The following is a 16050-nucleotide window of genomic DNA, read 5'->3' as shown; positions in this document are numbered from 1 at the left end:
CTGAAGAAGACGCAGAGTATCTGAATGTTGAAATGCATTGGGGCTCATCTCTACTTCTGCAGGCTTTTAATGCCAAAATATGGCTTTGATGATTGATTATTATATGTATGGACATGATGGGTTATTACTTTTTAACAATTGTTGTGACCATTGGTCCTTTTTTAATGAATTTTGTATCAATAAAATTGTACATTATGTTAGCGGTTATTGAATGTTGCCTAAAAAATCCTGTCCATTGCTTTCCTTTTTTGCATATCACATTAGTGATGCAGCACCACCTAATTATTATTTTTTTAGACATGGAAGGAATATAATTATATAATGTTGAATAATCCTATTCAAAACGACCAAGTTTAAATGTGATAGGCATAGTGTGTATACCAATCTGCCTGTGTGTAGCTGTAATGTGTTTTTTTTATTTAATTTCCATACAACGTTGTAATGCAAAAAGTGATATACAGTGTAATGTTTTATTTTAGCCTTCCTAATTGTTCTGTGAATAGCAGGGCTGTTACTGATTAAAATTTTTGTGTTCGATTAATTGATATTTTTTTATTGATCGACTAATTTCAATTAATTATAACACACATACAGATCCAACTACTTTTAGCTGATCTTCTTGCATTACAACTCTGCATTAGTCAGTGGTAAATGTGGTATACACTATATACAATCACCCGACACTAGTTAGTTTCCACAATCCATGACTTAACTTCACAGTTCACACAAATTTAAATTCAAATGTTATATGATGAAGTAGAGTTCTTCTTTACCTTTATTACTATCTAAATATTTGCTAGTATTAAAGTTACTGCTCACTATATTATGTCCACTTACACTTTTGCATCTATGGAATAATCTCGATAATGTGTCTAATATCTTATTTTTCTATGATCGACAGTGTCGACTAGTGTTGATTATGTGATATTTTTCTGAAATACTTCAATCAGGAGAATACTAGGGTTGTTTGAGATAGCTATTTGAATGCTGTAACATTCGCACAACATTTTTTTTTATAAGCAGACCCCTTTGTATCCACTTACATTAAAAATTAGATGATCTTTTTATACTATTTGGAAAATAACTTTTAATTTTTTTAATTTTTTTTAGATAAATAATGGTGAAGGCATTGCTATTTTAAAAAGGCAGCATCTTGTTAAAGACTTCCCAAATGAGAAAGATGTGCTTGAATGGAAAATGTATGTGTCTGTCACAGTCATCACTGATACAGGTACGTTTGGGAAACAAGCAGTTTTAGGCATTCAAGTTTGTAATAAAAGAGCTAATAGGTTTGTGGGAAGGTGCAGAGTGATGCAGAGCTCATATTAATGCAGAATCCAATAATTCACAACAACCTGATGGGAAAGAACCCAGCCAGGAACACTCACAGCATATAACAGCAATGTGTAGTGGAGCAGGTCTCAGGGGTGCTGACAGAATCTGTCTTGAGGGGCAGAAGGTAGCCTGCCAGGTCCATACCCAAATGTGGACATTTCCAGGAAGGATGAAGTGTCCCTATCCTCTCCCTGCACATCTGGAACCTCTCCCTGCTGCTAAAAATTATCCCTGTTAGCCCTTGTACACACGGTCGGAGAATCTGTCGGAATGAGTCTTATCGGACCGTGTCGTCAGATAATCCGACTGTGTGTGGTATGCATCGGACTGATTCCGTCTGAATCTCCGTCCGACCCAATTTTCGAACATGTTAGAAATATTTCCCAACCAACTGGGCCGGACGGACCTAATCCGATCATGTGTAGAGTATTTTAATTGGACCAAGTGCCACGCATGCTCAGATCAAATTCCTACATCAAAGCTATTGGCTACTAGCCTGAATGTAGTCCCATCGTAACTAAATTACGTCATCACGTTCTGAAAGATCGGATTTTTCGCCAACTTGGCCCGACCGTGTGTATGCAACAGTTTCGGACACAATCCGTCGGACTAAATCCAACGGATTTGGTTGCCAAAATCTCAGACCGTGTGTACGTGGGCTTAGGCGGATTGCCTGTCCCTATGCTACCCACAAGCAGAGTGTACCACCAGTCCTTGGAGGCAGAGCCTTAACCACTTCCATACCGGGCCGATTCTTTTCCTACATGTAAAAATAATGATTTTTTTGCTAGAAAATTACTCAGAACCCCCAAACATTATATATGTTTAGCAGATACCCTAAGGAATAAAATGGCGGTCATTGAAACTTTTTATCTTGCGCGGTATTTGCGCAATCATTTTTCAAACACTTAAAAACAAAACAAAAAAAAAACAGTTTCATGAATTAAAAATAACAAAACAGTAAAGTTAGCACAATTCTTTTTTTTTTTTTCTACACTTTTTTTACATTTTATTTTTTGATCACTTTTATTCCTATTACAAGGAATGTAAACATCTCTTGTAATAGGAATGGTTTGTGACAGTTCCTCTTTATGGAGAGATGCATGGTCAATAAGACCCCACATCTCTCCTCCAGGCTGTAAAGCATGAGATCAAAGAAAAAATGTCACTGATCTCATGCTTACTAGCCGCAATCAGCTTTGTTAACTTCCAGGGCCCGGACGTGACAACCCTAGCCTGGTGGTTTTAAGTGATCTGTGGGTGGGAAGCTTATCGGGAATCTAGATGCCCCCTTTAATAGTAAAGGGGGCTCCAAAAGCCAGGCCCCCCATATGAATGAGTAAGGGGTACATAGTTACTCTACTCATTCACAAAAAAATTTTAATAGTACAAAAAATTTTTTTTTTACAAGTTCTGTAACCAGTTCCCACCTGGCCTATAGACAATGATGGCTAAGCAGGACCTGTCTAGATCCAGGTGCACACTATATGGCGTCCTCTTTGGAACACACCTTGCCAGGGCCCCATGGGCTGCGTTTTGGCCTGATCTATCACCTGTGGTGTCCACTGGACACAGCCGATGACAGATCACTGCACAAAACCCCCGTTTTGTATTGCAATGTTTGCTAGAAAGGATATATAGCAGTTTGCAGAGGCATATCTCCCAACCATTCCAGATTCTGTAGGACCTTCCCGCAATTGCAGATAAGTCCCGTGGTCCCGCGGATCTGGGCTGCAGTCCCGGAGGCCCAGTGTCTTAACAAGTTCCAGCACTGGGCTCTAAGCATTGTTGGTATCCTCAGTGCTGCAGTGTGTGCTCTCACACACTGCACCAAGGATTCCTGTGAGCTGAGCATTGTCCTAGAAACTAAACTGGCCCCCCTCACTACACACAGAATCAAGCCCCGACCCCTTCAACCTTGGCAAACAGATGTCACTAGAAGTCTGAAAAAGAATTACAATTCTAGCCTCCTCTCTGCCAAGCAGAACTATTTTATCACTCTCATCAGCAACCTATCATCCCGTCCCCGTCAACTCTTCTCTACTTTCAATTCTCTACTTCGTCCTCCACCGCCTCCACCCGCCAACTCACTCACTGCCCAGGAGATTGCTAATCACTTCAAACAGAAGATTGATACAATTCGCGCGGAGATCTCTACTGTTCTGATACCCTCCACGCTTTACACGTCATGCCCACAGGCACAATCATTACTTCCCTCTTTCAACCCCACCACTATAGACGAAGTTGCTAAACTACTTGGTAATGTCTACCTTACCACCTGCCCTCTGGATCCTGTTCCCTCACAAATGCTGCGTTCACCCTCTGACTCTATGCTACACTCCCTAACTCACATCTTCAATCTTTCCCTCTCTTCTGGCATCTTCCCCAAATCTCTAAAACATGCACTTGTCAAACCCATACTTAAAAAATCCTCACTGGACCCATCCAATCCTAACAACCTAAGCCCCATCTCCTTGCTCCCCTTTTTATCCAAACTACTCGAACGTCTGGTCTACAACCGACTGAGTGTCCACCTCGCTGATAATAGCCTTCTCGATCCCCTTCAGTCTGGATTTCGTCCTCAACACTCCACAGAAACTGCTCTCCTAAAACTAACAAACGATCTACTAACGGCCAAAACCAATCGACATTATTCTGTACTCCTCCTCCTGGACCTCTCTGCTGCCTTTGATACGGTTGACCACCCCCTCCTTCTCCAAAAACTCCACACCTTTGGTCTCCGTGACCTTACTCTACGATGGTTCTCTTCCTACTTATCCAACCGCACCTTTAGCGTTTCTTACAACTTTACTTCCTCCTCACCTCTTCCTTTCTCTGTTGGGGTCCCCCAAGGTTCTGTTCTTGGACCACTCCTATTTTCAATCTATACCTCCTCCCTGGGTCAACTGATAGCCTCCCACGGCTTCCAATACCACCTCTATGCTGACGACACCCAAATCTATTTCTCTACCCCTCAGCTCACTCCCTCTGTCTCCTCACGTATCACTAATTTACTATCAGATATATCAGTCTGGATGTCACATCACTTCCTCAAAATCAATCTATCCAAAACCGAACTTATAATTTTTCCTCCCCCATATGCCCCTTCCCCTGATCTCACTGTCAAAATTGATGGCACAACCATAAGCCCATCCCCTCACGCCAAGGTTCTAGGTGTAGTCCTGGACTCTGAACTCTCCTTCAAGCAACACATCCAATCACTGTCCAAATCCTGCCGCCTCAACCTCCGCAACATCTCCAAAATACGCTCCTTTCTAACCAATGACACAAAGCTCTTAATTCACTCACTGGTCATCTCCCGCCTCGATTGCTGCAACTCCCTTCTCATTGGCTTACCTCTACATAGTCTATCACCTCTTCAATCCATTATGAATGCCGCTGGCAGACTCATCCACCTTACCAATCGCTCTGTGTCTGCTACTCCTCTCTGTCAATCCCTCCACTGGCTTCCGCTCAGCCAAAGAATTAAATTCAAAATACTAACAACTACATACAAAGCTATCCACAACTCTGCCCCCAGCTACATCACTAGCTTAGTCTCTAAATACCAACCTACTCGTCCTCTTCGTTCCTCTCAAGACCTCCTGCTCTCTAGCTCCCTCATCACCTCCTCCCATACTCGCCTCCAGGACTTTTCCAAAGCCTCTCCAATCCTATGGAATGCCCTACCCCAATCTGTCCGCTTATCTCCTACTTTATTAGCTTTTAGACGATCCCTGAAAATACTTCTCTTCAGAGAAGCCTACCCCACCCACACCTAACTGTATTTTAATTTTCTCCATCAGCTCATCCCCCCCCCCCCCACAGTTAATACCTTTTGTTTCAACTTGACCCTCCCTTCTAGATTGTAAGCTCTAACGAGCAGGGCCCTCTGATCCCTCCTGTATTGATTTGTATTGTAAGTGTACTTGCTGCCCTCATATTGTAAAGCGCTGCACAAACTGTTGGCGCTATATAAATACTGAATAATAATAATAATAATGACACAATTTGTAGGCAGGCCACCTCCCAGCTCTGCCCCCCGCTTCCGACTTCCTGCCTCTCTCGCTCCCACTGTGGCCCAGTGAAGCACAAACACAGGAGCGATCCTCTACAAGCGCTGGAGATCAATCTGGAGAGTGCCATCCCCTGCCAGCAACATTCCATCTAAGTTGGGCAGTGTGCTATAATCCCTCCTTCACTAGCTGTCACCGCTTCTCCATGCCACCTGCCTGTGATAACTTCCTTCACTCCTCCCCTGTCACTGATTTTCAGTCACTTTCCCTCCATGCAGCACACCTACACAGCCAACAGCTTTGGGTCCCACTCACCAGCCATTAAAATCCATCCTCTAACCCAGCCCTCACCCCCCACTAGCTAAAGGCATTGTTTTTTAGAGATCTTCTCCAGCCACCAAACGATCTTCCCACAACCCTCCCACCCCCCTTCCTTAGATACAGCAATATCTTTTATTTCAAACACCCCTTCTCCAGACATCCTAAGTCTCCCGCGAGGTGCTGGAGCCGCCCGCATTTTGGGGGCGGCTCCCGGACAGCAGAAAGTTCTACCTGATATTAAGGCTGCATAGCTGATCCTGCATGGTCCCTTGGTTCACAGTTTGGGATGATCGGTGCAGGAAGGACAGCTGTGAACACCGATCTCCCAGTATAGACGACATCCGCTTCTCATTCGCTCCCTCCCGCGGCTGATGGCTAAAAAGCTATACAGGGAGAACAGTGATAACAGCTGTCCCTCCTGCTGCACCGATCCCTGCACCCCCCCCCCCCCCGTTCTTCTCCCCCTGTTCTTCTACGGCTCCACTCCATGTCCTTCACCACCCCCCCCCATTCTTCTCCGGGTCCCCTGTCCTCCTCTGTTCCCCCCCCCCCCCAGCCAGCTTCCCTCTTCTCCTGCTGCCTGTGGGGATCTGTCAGGATGGAGAGTGGAGAAAGGGACCGGTCATTTACCAGCCCCTTCTGTTTATGAATTGGATAAAGGGAGCGAGGTCGCTCCTGTCTGCTGTGAAAACTTAGCAGAGAAACCTGTGTGATACTAAGCTTAGTTTGCGAATGGACAGGAGCTGCTGTCTCCTGTCCATTCATCTTCAATACTAAGAAAGGGACTGGGGAATCTGTGTCCTCAGCCTCTTTCTCTGTCTCAAAGGGGAGATGTCAGGGGTCTAGACCCCAGATATCTCATCAAAGCCCCCCCCCAACTTGGTTGATAAAAAAAAAATGCTAACAAAAACCCACTTACAAGAGAGGATTTTTTCTAATTTTTGTTATAAGAAAAATCGAATAAACTCAATGTATTCAGCAACATGTCTTTAGTTAAAAAAATATCAATAAGTGTATATTTCTTGGTTTGCGCAAAAGTTATAGCGTCTACAAACTAGAGTACATTTTCTGGAATTTACACAGCTTTTAAATTATGACTGCCTATCTCATTTCTTGAGGTGCTAGAATGGCAGGACAGTACAAAACCCACCCAGATGACCCCATTTTGCAATGTAGACACCCCATTTTGTCCCAAGTGATTGAATAATGACAAAAAATTTTAAAAAAATTACAAAAAGTTGTCACTAAATGATATATTGCTCACACATGCCATGGGCATATGTGAAATTACACCCCAAAATACATTCTGCTGCTTCTTCTAAATACGGGGGTACCACATGTGTGGGACTTTTTGGGAGCCTAGCCACGTACGTGACCCCAAAAACCAAGCACCGCCTTCAAAATTTCTAAGGGCATATATTTTTGATTTCACTCCTTACTACCTATCACTACCCATCACAGTTTTGAAGCCCATAAAATGCCAAGATGGCACAAACCCCCCCCATGACCCCATTTTGGAAAGTAGACACCCCAAGCTATTTGCTGAGAGGCATGTTGAGCACGTTGTGTGTGTGTATATATATATATATATATATATATATATATATATATATATATATAATTTTTATTTTATTTTTTATTTTTTTTTATTTTTTTTGTCCCAAGTTATTGAATAATGATAAAGAAAAAAAGGTTTTATAAAAAGTTGTCACTAAATGATATATTGCTCACGCATGCCATGGTTATATGTGGAATTGCTCCCCAAAATACATTTTTCTACTTCTCCTGAGTATGGGGATACCACATCTGTGGGACTTTTGGGAGCCTAGCCACGTACAGGGCCCAAAAACCAATCACCACCTTCAGGATTTCTAAGGGCGCAAATTTTTGATTTCACTCCTAACTACCTATCACAGTTTTGAACGCCATAAAATGCCAAGATAGCACACAACTCCCCCAAATGACCCCATTTTGGAAAGTAGACATCCCAAGCTATTTGCAGAGACTCATGGTGAGTATTTTACAGCTCTCATTTGTTTTTGAAAATTAGAAAGTAAAGAAAAAAACATTGTTTTTTTCTTTTTTAAATTCTCAAAACTTTGTGACAAAAAGCGAGATCTGCAAAATACTCACCATACCTCTCAGCCAATAGCTTGGGGTGCATCTACTTTCCAAAATGGGGTCATGGGGGGGGGTGGGGTTGTGCCATCTGGGCATTCCATGGCCTCTAAAACTGTGATTGGCAGTGAGGAGTGAAATAAAAAATTTACACCCTTAGAAAGCCTGAAGGCGGTGCTTGGTTTTTGGGGTCCCGTAGGCAGCTAGGCTCCCAAAAAGTCTCACACGTGGTATCCCCATACTCAGGAGAAGCAACAGAAGGTATTTTGGGGTGTAATTTCACATATGCCCATGGCATGTTTAAGCAATATATCATTTAGTGACAACTTTGTGCAAAAAAAAAAAATAATAATTTTCCTGCAACTTGTGTCAAAATATAAAATATTCCATGGACCCGACATGCCTCTCAGCAAATAGCATGGGGTCATTTAGGGAGGGGGGGGGGTTTGAACTGTCCTGGCATTTTATTATTATTTAAATTACGTTGAACCCCCAAACATTATATATTTTTTAAAGCAAAGGCCATACAGATTAAAAAATGCCCTATACAAACACCCCACAGCGAGGGTCAAAATAAATGGGTCTCTATCGCGGCCCTTCGAGATGTTCAGTGGGGCACGGCAGGGTTGTCCCCTTACCCCGTTCTTATTTATCCTATCAATGGAACCACTGTTGTCTAGGATAAGACTGAATCCCGATATTAAGGGAATGCAGATCAATATGAAAGAGAGCATAAAATGCCTATGCGGACGATGTTTTGTTCTACGTGACCAGTCCTAGGACAACCCTCCCAAGCCTATTGAACATCTTGAAAAGGTATGGGGAAGTCTCAAATAGTGATGGACGAACTTCCGACGGGACGTTTCGCGAACGCGGACCGCGAACGCGGCCGATAGTTCGCGAACCGGAACGTTCGCGGCGGGCCCCATTGACTTCAATGGGAGGCAAACTTCGCAAACCTACAGGTCAAATTTGCAGCCACAAAATAATTAATAGCTGTGCAAACATAGTCCCACCACATGGCCAATGACATAACACATGTATGAGGTGAATCTGGGATCGACAACTACAAGCATTCTTTTTTTATATGGGAAATTGTTGTGACAATTCAGGACTGTGGAGCGCATGAAGGCAATGGAGGAGAGGGAAGGTCAGGGACAAGGGTAGGCAAAGAAGAGGGTGCAGGAGATGATCACCAGCAGCGTGACATACAGCAATGACACCTGCACCGTGATAGAGTTATCTGACACCAGCACCGTGATAGAGAGCACTGACATCAGCAGCGTGACATAAAGCACTCACACCAGCACCATGATATACAGCACTGACAGCAGCACCGTGATAGAGAGCACTGACATCAGCAGCATGACATAAAGCACTCACACCAGCACCGTGATATACAGCACTGACAGCAGCACCGTGATAGAGAGCACTGACATCAGCAGCGTGACATAAAGCACTCACACCAGCACCGTGATATAAAGCACTGACAGCAGCACCGTGACAGAGAGCACTGACATCAGCAGCGTGACATAAAACACTCACACCAGCACCGTGATATACAGCACTGACAGCAGCACCGTGATAGAGAGCACTGACATCAGCAGCGTGACATAAAGCACTCACACCAGCACCGTGATATACAGCACTGACAGCAGCACCGTGACAGAGAGCACTGACACCTGCACTGTAAGCAGCCCCAGGAGGAAGTCAGCATAGCACAGGGATGGTGGGAGCCCCTCATAATGAGCATAGCACAGGGATGGTGGGAGCCCCTCATAATAAGCAGCCCCAGGAGGAAGTCAGCATAGCACAGGGATGGTGGGAGCCCCTCATAATGAGCATAGCACAGGGATGGTGGGAGCCCCTCATAATAAGCAGCCCCAGGAGGATGTCAGCATAGCACAGGGATGGTGGGAGCCCCTCATAATAAGCAGCCCCAGGAGTAAGTCAGCACAGCACATGGATGGTGGGAGCCCCTCATAATGAGCATAGCACAGGGATGATGGGAGCACCTCAAAATATGCACAGCAGAGGTACAGCCCCAGGAGGAAGTCAGCACAGCACAGGGATGGTGGGAGCCCCTCATAATAAGCAGCCCCAGTAGAAATATGACACCGCTCAACCTCTTCAAAGAGGAGGGTACGGGCATATAGTATGGTGTGCTTTTTTTTGGACAAGGAAGTGAGCCAAATGAAAGAAGGTCTCTGTGCTCGATTAAAAAAAATGTTTATAGACATATACATGGTCTACTGGTCACATGTGTTGAACTCCTCCGAGATCCATGCCTCATTCATTTTTAGAAATGTGAGGTAGTTAACACTGTCGTGAGCTAGGCGAGTACGCTTATCGGTCACGATCCCCCCTGCTGCGCTGAACGTCCTTTCGGACAGGACACTGGATGAGGGGCAAGCCAACAGTTCGATTGCAAATTGGGCAAGCTCTGGCCAGAGGTCAAGCCTGCCCACCCAGTAGTCCAGGGGTTCATCACTCCTCAGAGCGTCCACATCGGCCGTTAACCTGATGTAGTCGGACACCTGACGGTCTAGGCGTTCCCTGATGCTGGATCCGGATGACACCTGTCGATGGGTCGGCTGAAAGAATGACCTCATATCCGAAGTCACCAACACATCTTCAAACCGGCCTCTTCTTGCAGGCGCTGTTGGATTGGTACCCGCAACTCCTTCTCTGGGAGTGGCAATTGCTCCTCTGCCAGCGCACACAAAAGCAGAATGCAGCATTTCTCGAAGCAAGGCCTGGAAGTGCTGCATTCTGACAGCCCTCTGTGATGGCGGTAACATTTCCGCCATTTTGTGTTTGTACCGGGGGTCTAAGTACGTTGCCACCCAGTACTGGTCCTTGACCCTTATGCTTTTTATACGGGGGTCCCTATTAAAACACTGGAGCATGAAGGCCCCCATTTGCACTAAAGTGGAAGCGGTGTGGTGGCCTGGCTCCTGCTCATCATCCAGGATAATGTCGTCCTCTTCATTCTCCTCTCCCCATCCACGCACAACAGGGATCCCAGAAAGGTTTAAAGCATGCTTTTCTTGCTCCTCCTCATCCGCCCCGGCACCATCCTCCTATGACTCCTCTTCAGACTCCTGTTGTTGACTGTTGTCTCAGATAGAGTAGCCCCCCCTGGGAATTCATCCAGCATTGCGACCTCCTCATTTTCCCGCTCCTGCTCCTCCACAGCTTGATCAATGACACGACGCAATGCACGCTCCATAAAGAAGGCATAAGGTACCATGTCACTGATGGCGCCATGGCTGCGACTGACCAGTTTGGTGATCTCCTCAAATGGGCGCAGAAGTCTGCATGCGTCGCGCATGAGCAGCCACTGGCACGGTGAAAAAAAACCCAGCTCCCCAGAACCGTTTCTGCTGCAGAGTTCATACAGGTAGACGTTAACTGCACGTTTCTGCTGGAGCAGCCTATCAAGCATATAGAAGGTTGAGTTCCATCGCGTCGGGAAATCGCAAATAAGACGTCTGACCGGCAGATTGTGTCGCTGCTGAATGTCAGCAAGGCGAGCCATGGCCGTGTAAGATCTTCTGAAATGGGCCGAGATTTTCCTTGCCTGCCGCGAGATGTCCTGGACCCCAGGGTATTTGACAAGGAATCGCTGCACGACCAACTTTAAGACATGTGCCATGCATGGCACGTGCGTGATTTTGCCCTGTTTCAATGCGCTAAGCAGATTGGCACCTTTGTCACACACCACTTTACCAACTGTCAAATTGAGCGGTGTTAGCCACTGAACTGCCTGTGAACGCAAAGCTGAAAGGAGTGCTGGGCCAGTGTGGCTCTTGGCTTCCAGGCACAACAGACGCAGCACGGCATGGCAACGTCTCACCTGGCATGTCGAATAGGTTCTGGGAAGCTTGGGCCTTGGAGGAGGAGGAGGAGAAGAAGAGTCAGGCCTGCATGCAATCCGTGGCGGTAAAACCAAATCTACACGGGTGCCACGGGTTACATGCTTGACGGCCGTCAGAAGGTTCACCCAGTGGACAGTAAAAGTGATATACCTTCCCTGCCCGTGTTTGCTAGACCACATGTCTGTGGTCAGATGTATCCTGGCACCGACACTGTGTGCCAGAGATACATTCACTTGCCGCTGAACATGGCCATATAGCTCTGGGATGCCCTTCTCTGAGAAATACTTCCTTCCTGGGACCTTCCATTGTGGTGTTCCAATGGCCACAAATTTGTGAAAGGCCTCCGAGTCCACCAGTTTATATGGCAGTAGTTGGCGGGCTATGAGTTCTGACAAGCCAGCCGTCAACCGTTGGGCAAGAGGGTTATCCGGCATCATTTTTTTACGCTCGAACATTAGGCCCACGGAAGCCTGCCTTTTTGCAGAAAAACGTGAGCTTGGCGTGATGGAAGGTGGAGTGGAGGACAATTGTGAGGAGGGAGGAGAAGAGGAGAAGTAGAAGACGAGGCTGGACGGTGAGAGCCTGCAGTGTGGCTTTGTGTGTTCCGTTGCTCCCACTCGGCTCGGTGATGCCTGCTCATGTGCCTTCTTAAGGCGCTCGTCCCTAGGTGAGTGTTGGGCTTACTGCGACTAATGCGTTGACTGCAAAGATTGCAGATGGCAATGCTATTGTCAGCAGCGGACAAGTTAAAAAAAGCCCACACTGCGGAGCCATGTGCCGGTGTCCTGGGAGCGCCAGATGTGACCGTACATGGTCGATGACTCGCTGCTGATACATTTGCAGTCTGCTTTGTCCTTCCTGTGCAATGTAAGTTATTCCTGCTTCTCCTCCCTATCTGCTGGTCCATATCTCCCTCTGAACTCCCCTCCTCTTCCTCTCTTGTGGGCACCCACGTGACATCACTAGACACGTCATCATCAACGTCCCCTTCCCCACCTCTATAAGTAGAGATCTCGGAGTAGGCAGCAACACCGAGGACCAACCTCCTCCTTGGGCTGATCTGGGTACTGTCGTCAGACTGCTGAGTAGCGGTAGTTGCTGCCTCCTCTTCCTGATCCAATACCAAGAGTGGCTGCGCATCAGAAATGTCTTGATATGGATCGGAAAATAATTCCTGTGACTCAAGCAGAAGGTATGTGGTGGTGGTGGTGGTAGTGTCTTTGGGGGTGCACATAGCAGAGAGTGAAGAAAGAGGGTGCAGATCGAGAGGATGAGGAGGGTGCAGAAGAGTAAGGCTGAGCGAGCCACTCAACCAAGTCTGGTGAGTCCTTTAAAGTAATTGAACGCACCTTCCCACTTTGGCTCAAGCCTGTTGCTCCTACCCTACCCCTACCACCTCTGCAGAAAGGCCTGCCTCTTCCTCTGCCTGTCATTTTTTAAATGACCCGGTGACAAAACTCTCAGTCCCTATACCGAACAAGGACTGCTGCAGTATAGGGCAGCGGTCAGGAGTAGTGCACCGCAACCCTATGTACTGTGGACCTATACCAGTCCTTATAGAATGGCAGACTGTACCTCACTCAACCCTATGTACTGTAGTACCCTATACCTTACCAGTCCTTATAAGGACCTTTGTGGACCAAGTAGGTTGTGTGTGAGTGATTAGCAGACTGTACGTCAGTCCCTATACCGATGAAGGACTGCTGCAGTATAGGGCAGCGGTCAGCAGTAGTGCACCTCAACCCTATGTATTGTGGACCGATACCAGTCCTTATAGAATGGCAGACTGTACCTCACTCAACCCTATGTACTGTAGCACCCTAGACAGACCAAGTTAGCAGTCCTTATAAGGAGCTTTGTGGAACAAGGGGGTTGTGAATGATTAGCAGACTGCAGCAGAAGGGCAGCAGTCAAGTATAATATTCATTCTATATTTGGAAGAAAGAATATTATATGTGTACAAGCCTATTACCATACCACTGATACCAGTCCTGAAAAGAACCTTTGTGGACCTAATATAGTAACAGCTACTGATTAAACTGACCCTCACTGCCTCACACACTGCTTCATGCCTGTCCCTATATAAACTGACAAAACAGAGGCTACTGGAACAATAATTGAAATACCTGATAGTAACAGCTAATGACTAATCTGGCTGTCCCTGCAGCACACACCGTCCTGTCCCTTTCTCTAAACTGACAAAAGACACTCAGGCTGCTGCAACAATCACTAGCACAGCACTGCCTATCCTGAACTACACCTAACACCTATACCAGTCCTGAAAAGAACTTTTGTGTACCAAATAGCTAGCGATTTGGGTCACTGTAATCTCTCCCTGATCCACACAGCAACCTCTCCCTATAGTGACAGAAGAAATAATGTAAAATGGCCGCCGGATCGGGTGTATTTATAAGTTGGGGGAATGTCCAAGTGTCCATGTGCTGTAATGTCTCAATTGGCTGTCCTGTACCCCATGATGGATGTGTCATCATAGGTCAAAGTTCTTTTACACAGTAAACGTGGAAGTTCGCCGGGCGAACGGCGCCAATAGTTTGCCGAACGGGCGGACCGCGAACAGCCGAAATTTGCTGCGAAACGACCGCCGGGCGAACCGTTCGGCCATCACTAGTCTCAAACTTTAAGATGAATCCCTCAAAATCCAAAATCCTGAATATAAATCTTGTTCCACAGGAGGTACTCAAACAAAATTTTCCGTTTACCTGGAGGGAGAAGGGAATTAAGTATCTGGGAGTTAAAATAACACCTACATGTGATATGCTATATCAACAAAACTTTATTCCGCTAATGAATGATATTAAAACAGAATTAAATATAATGGCCCCTAGACAGAAATCCTGGATTAATAGGATAAATTGTTTAAAAATTATAATACTTCCTAAAATATTATATAAAATTCAAATGTTACCAATTTTAATTCCTGATTCATATTTTAATAAGTTAAACCTGCTATTCCGCAGGTTTATTTGGTGGAATAAAAAAACACGGATAAGCATGGGAACACTCTCTAGAGACAAGACCCAAGGGGGGCTGGGGGTCCCCAATATCAAAACCTATTTATACGCAATTCTAATGGCACGAGTGTTGGAATGGGTAAGGGAAACAAAGAGAAAAGTTGTGTTAATCTAGAGAAAGGAATAAGTAAAGCTGCACTAGGAAAAGTGATTTGGATCCCGTTACGGCTAAGAGAATTAGATGCTCACGCTCACATAATCACACGGACCGCAATGCCAACTTGGAATAGGGTTCACAAAAAACAAAAATGGACACATAATTCCCCGTTAAAACCCTTATGTGACACTAATTATTTTCCACCAGGGAAAGATAGGACATCTGGAGGGTGGATTAGAAATAGGGAGGCTTAAGTAAACGATATCACTAATAAAGGTAAAATTTGCACATTTCAGGAATTAAAGTAAAAAAAAGAGGTGTTAGATATTAATTGGTGGAGGTATGCTCAGCTGAAACATTTTGTGGAATCCCTCCCCCACCACATTAGATCAGTAGACCACCTGCTCCTATTAGAGCAGCTATGCACGGCAACTAAAGGTTTCAGCAAACTGTTCGTTCGTCGTGTGTGGCCATGTCCGTCCATGCTAATTTTGAGCGGACTGTTTGCCGAAACTGTTTGACGGACAAAGTTGGGCGAACAGTCCCCGCGTGTGTACGCGGCCTAATAGTTATGTTTATAGAAAGTAGATTCATTTTACCCGTGGGATGTAATCTACACATATTCATAAAAAAAAAAAAAGAGATACACCAATTGAAGAGAAGAATGCTACAATGATGTTATAACGAGTCGGGATAACGATGAACAGTAGAATTGATTTGTGTTCCCCAAACGAGTTTACAGAGGTGGCAAAAAAAAATGGTGGGTGTTGCATTTTTTTTTCCACACATTATTTGCGCAACGATTTTTCAAGCGTATTTTTTTGGGAAAAAATACACTTTTTTTTGTTTTAATGCACTAAATCACGCTATATTGCCCAAATTTTTGATGAAATAAAAAAGATGATCTTAGGCCAAGTACATGGATACCAAACACGGCATGCTTTAAAATTGCATACAAACACGCAGTGGTGACAAACTACATTTTTAAAAGCTTTTAAAGGCCTTTACAGGTTACCATATTAGATTTACAGAGGATGTCTACTGCTAAAATGACTGCCCTCGATCTGACATTCGCGGTGATACCTCACATGCATGATGCAATTGCTGTTTACATATGATGCCAGACCGACGCTTGCGTTCGCCTTTGCGCAAGAGCAGGGGTGTTTTTTTTTTCATTATTTATTTGGCTTTTTTATTTTATTTTTAAACTGTTTAAATTGTTCTTCCATTTTAATTTTTTTATAATTTTT

The 16050-nt window shown here is 45.1% G+C and overlaps 1 protein-coding gene across 3 annotated transcripts in view; it reads left to right on the top strand.

The window, feature by feature from the left end:
* Positions 1-16050, top strand: part of LOC143961241 (complement C3-like) — a 649911-nt gene that overhangs the window by 130078 nt on the left and 503783 nt on the right. For all 3 annotated transcript variants that reach the window (XM_077470478.1, XM_077470476.1, XM_077470477.1), the window contains one exon: positions 1111-1231. In XM_077470478.1, the coding sequence (XP_077326604.1) occupies positions 1111-1231 (121 nt within the window). The remainder of the gene's footprint in view (positions 1-1110; positions 1232-16050) is intronic.

The sequence above is a fragment of the Lithobates pipiens genome, unplaced genomic scaffold (assembly GCF_037356315.1).
Source record: "Lithobates pipiens isolate NorthernLeopardFrog02 unplaced genomic scaffold, aLitPip1_a1.2 Scaffold_8, whole genome shotgun sequence".
Taxonomy (NCBI): Eukaryota; Metazoa; Chordata; class Amphibia; order Anura; family Ranidae; genus Lithobates; species Lithobates pipiens.
This window is presented reverse-complemented; position numbering and strand designations above follow the sequence as displayed.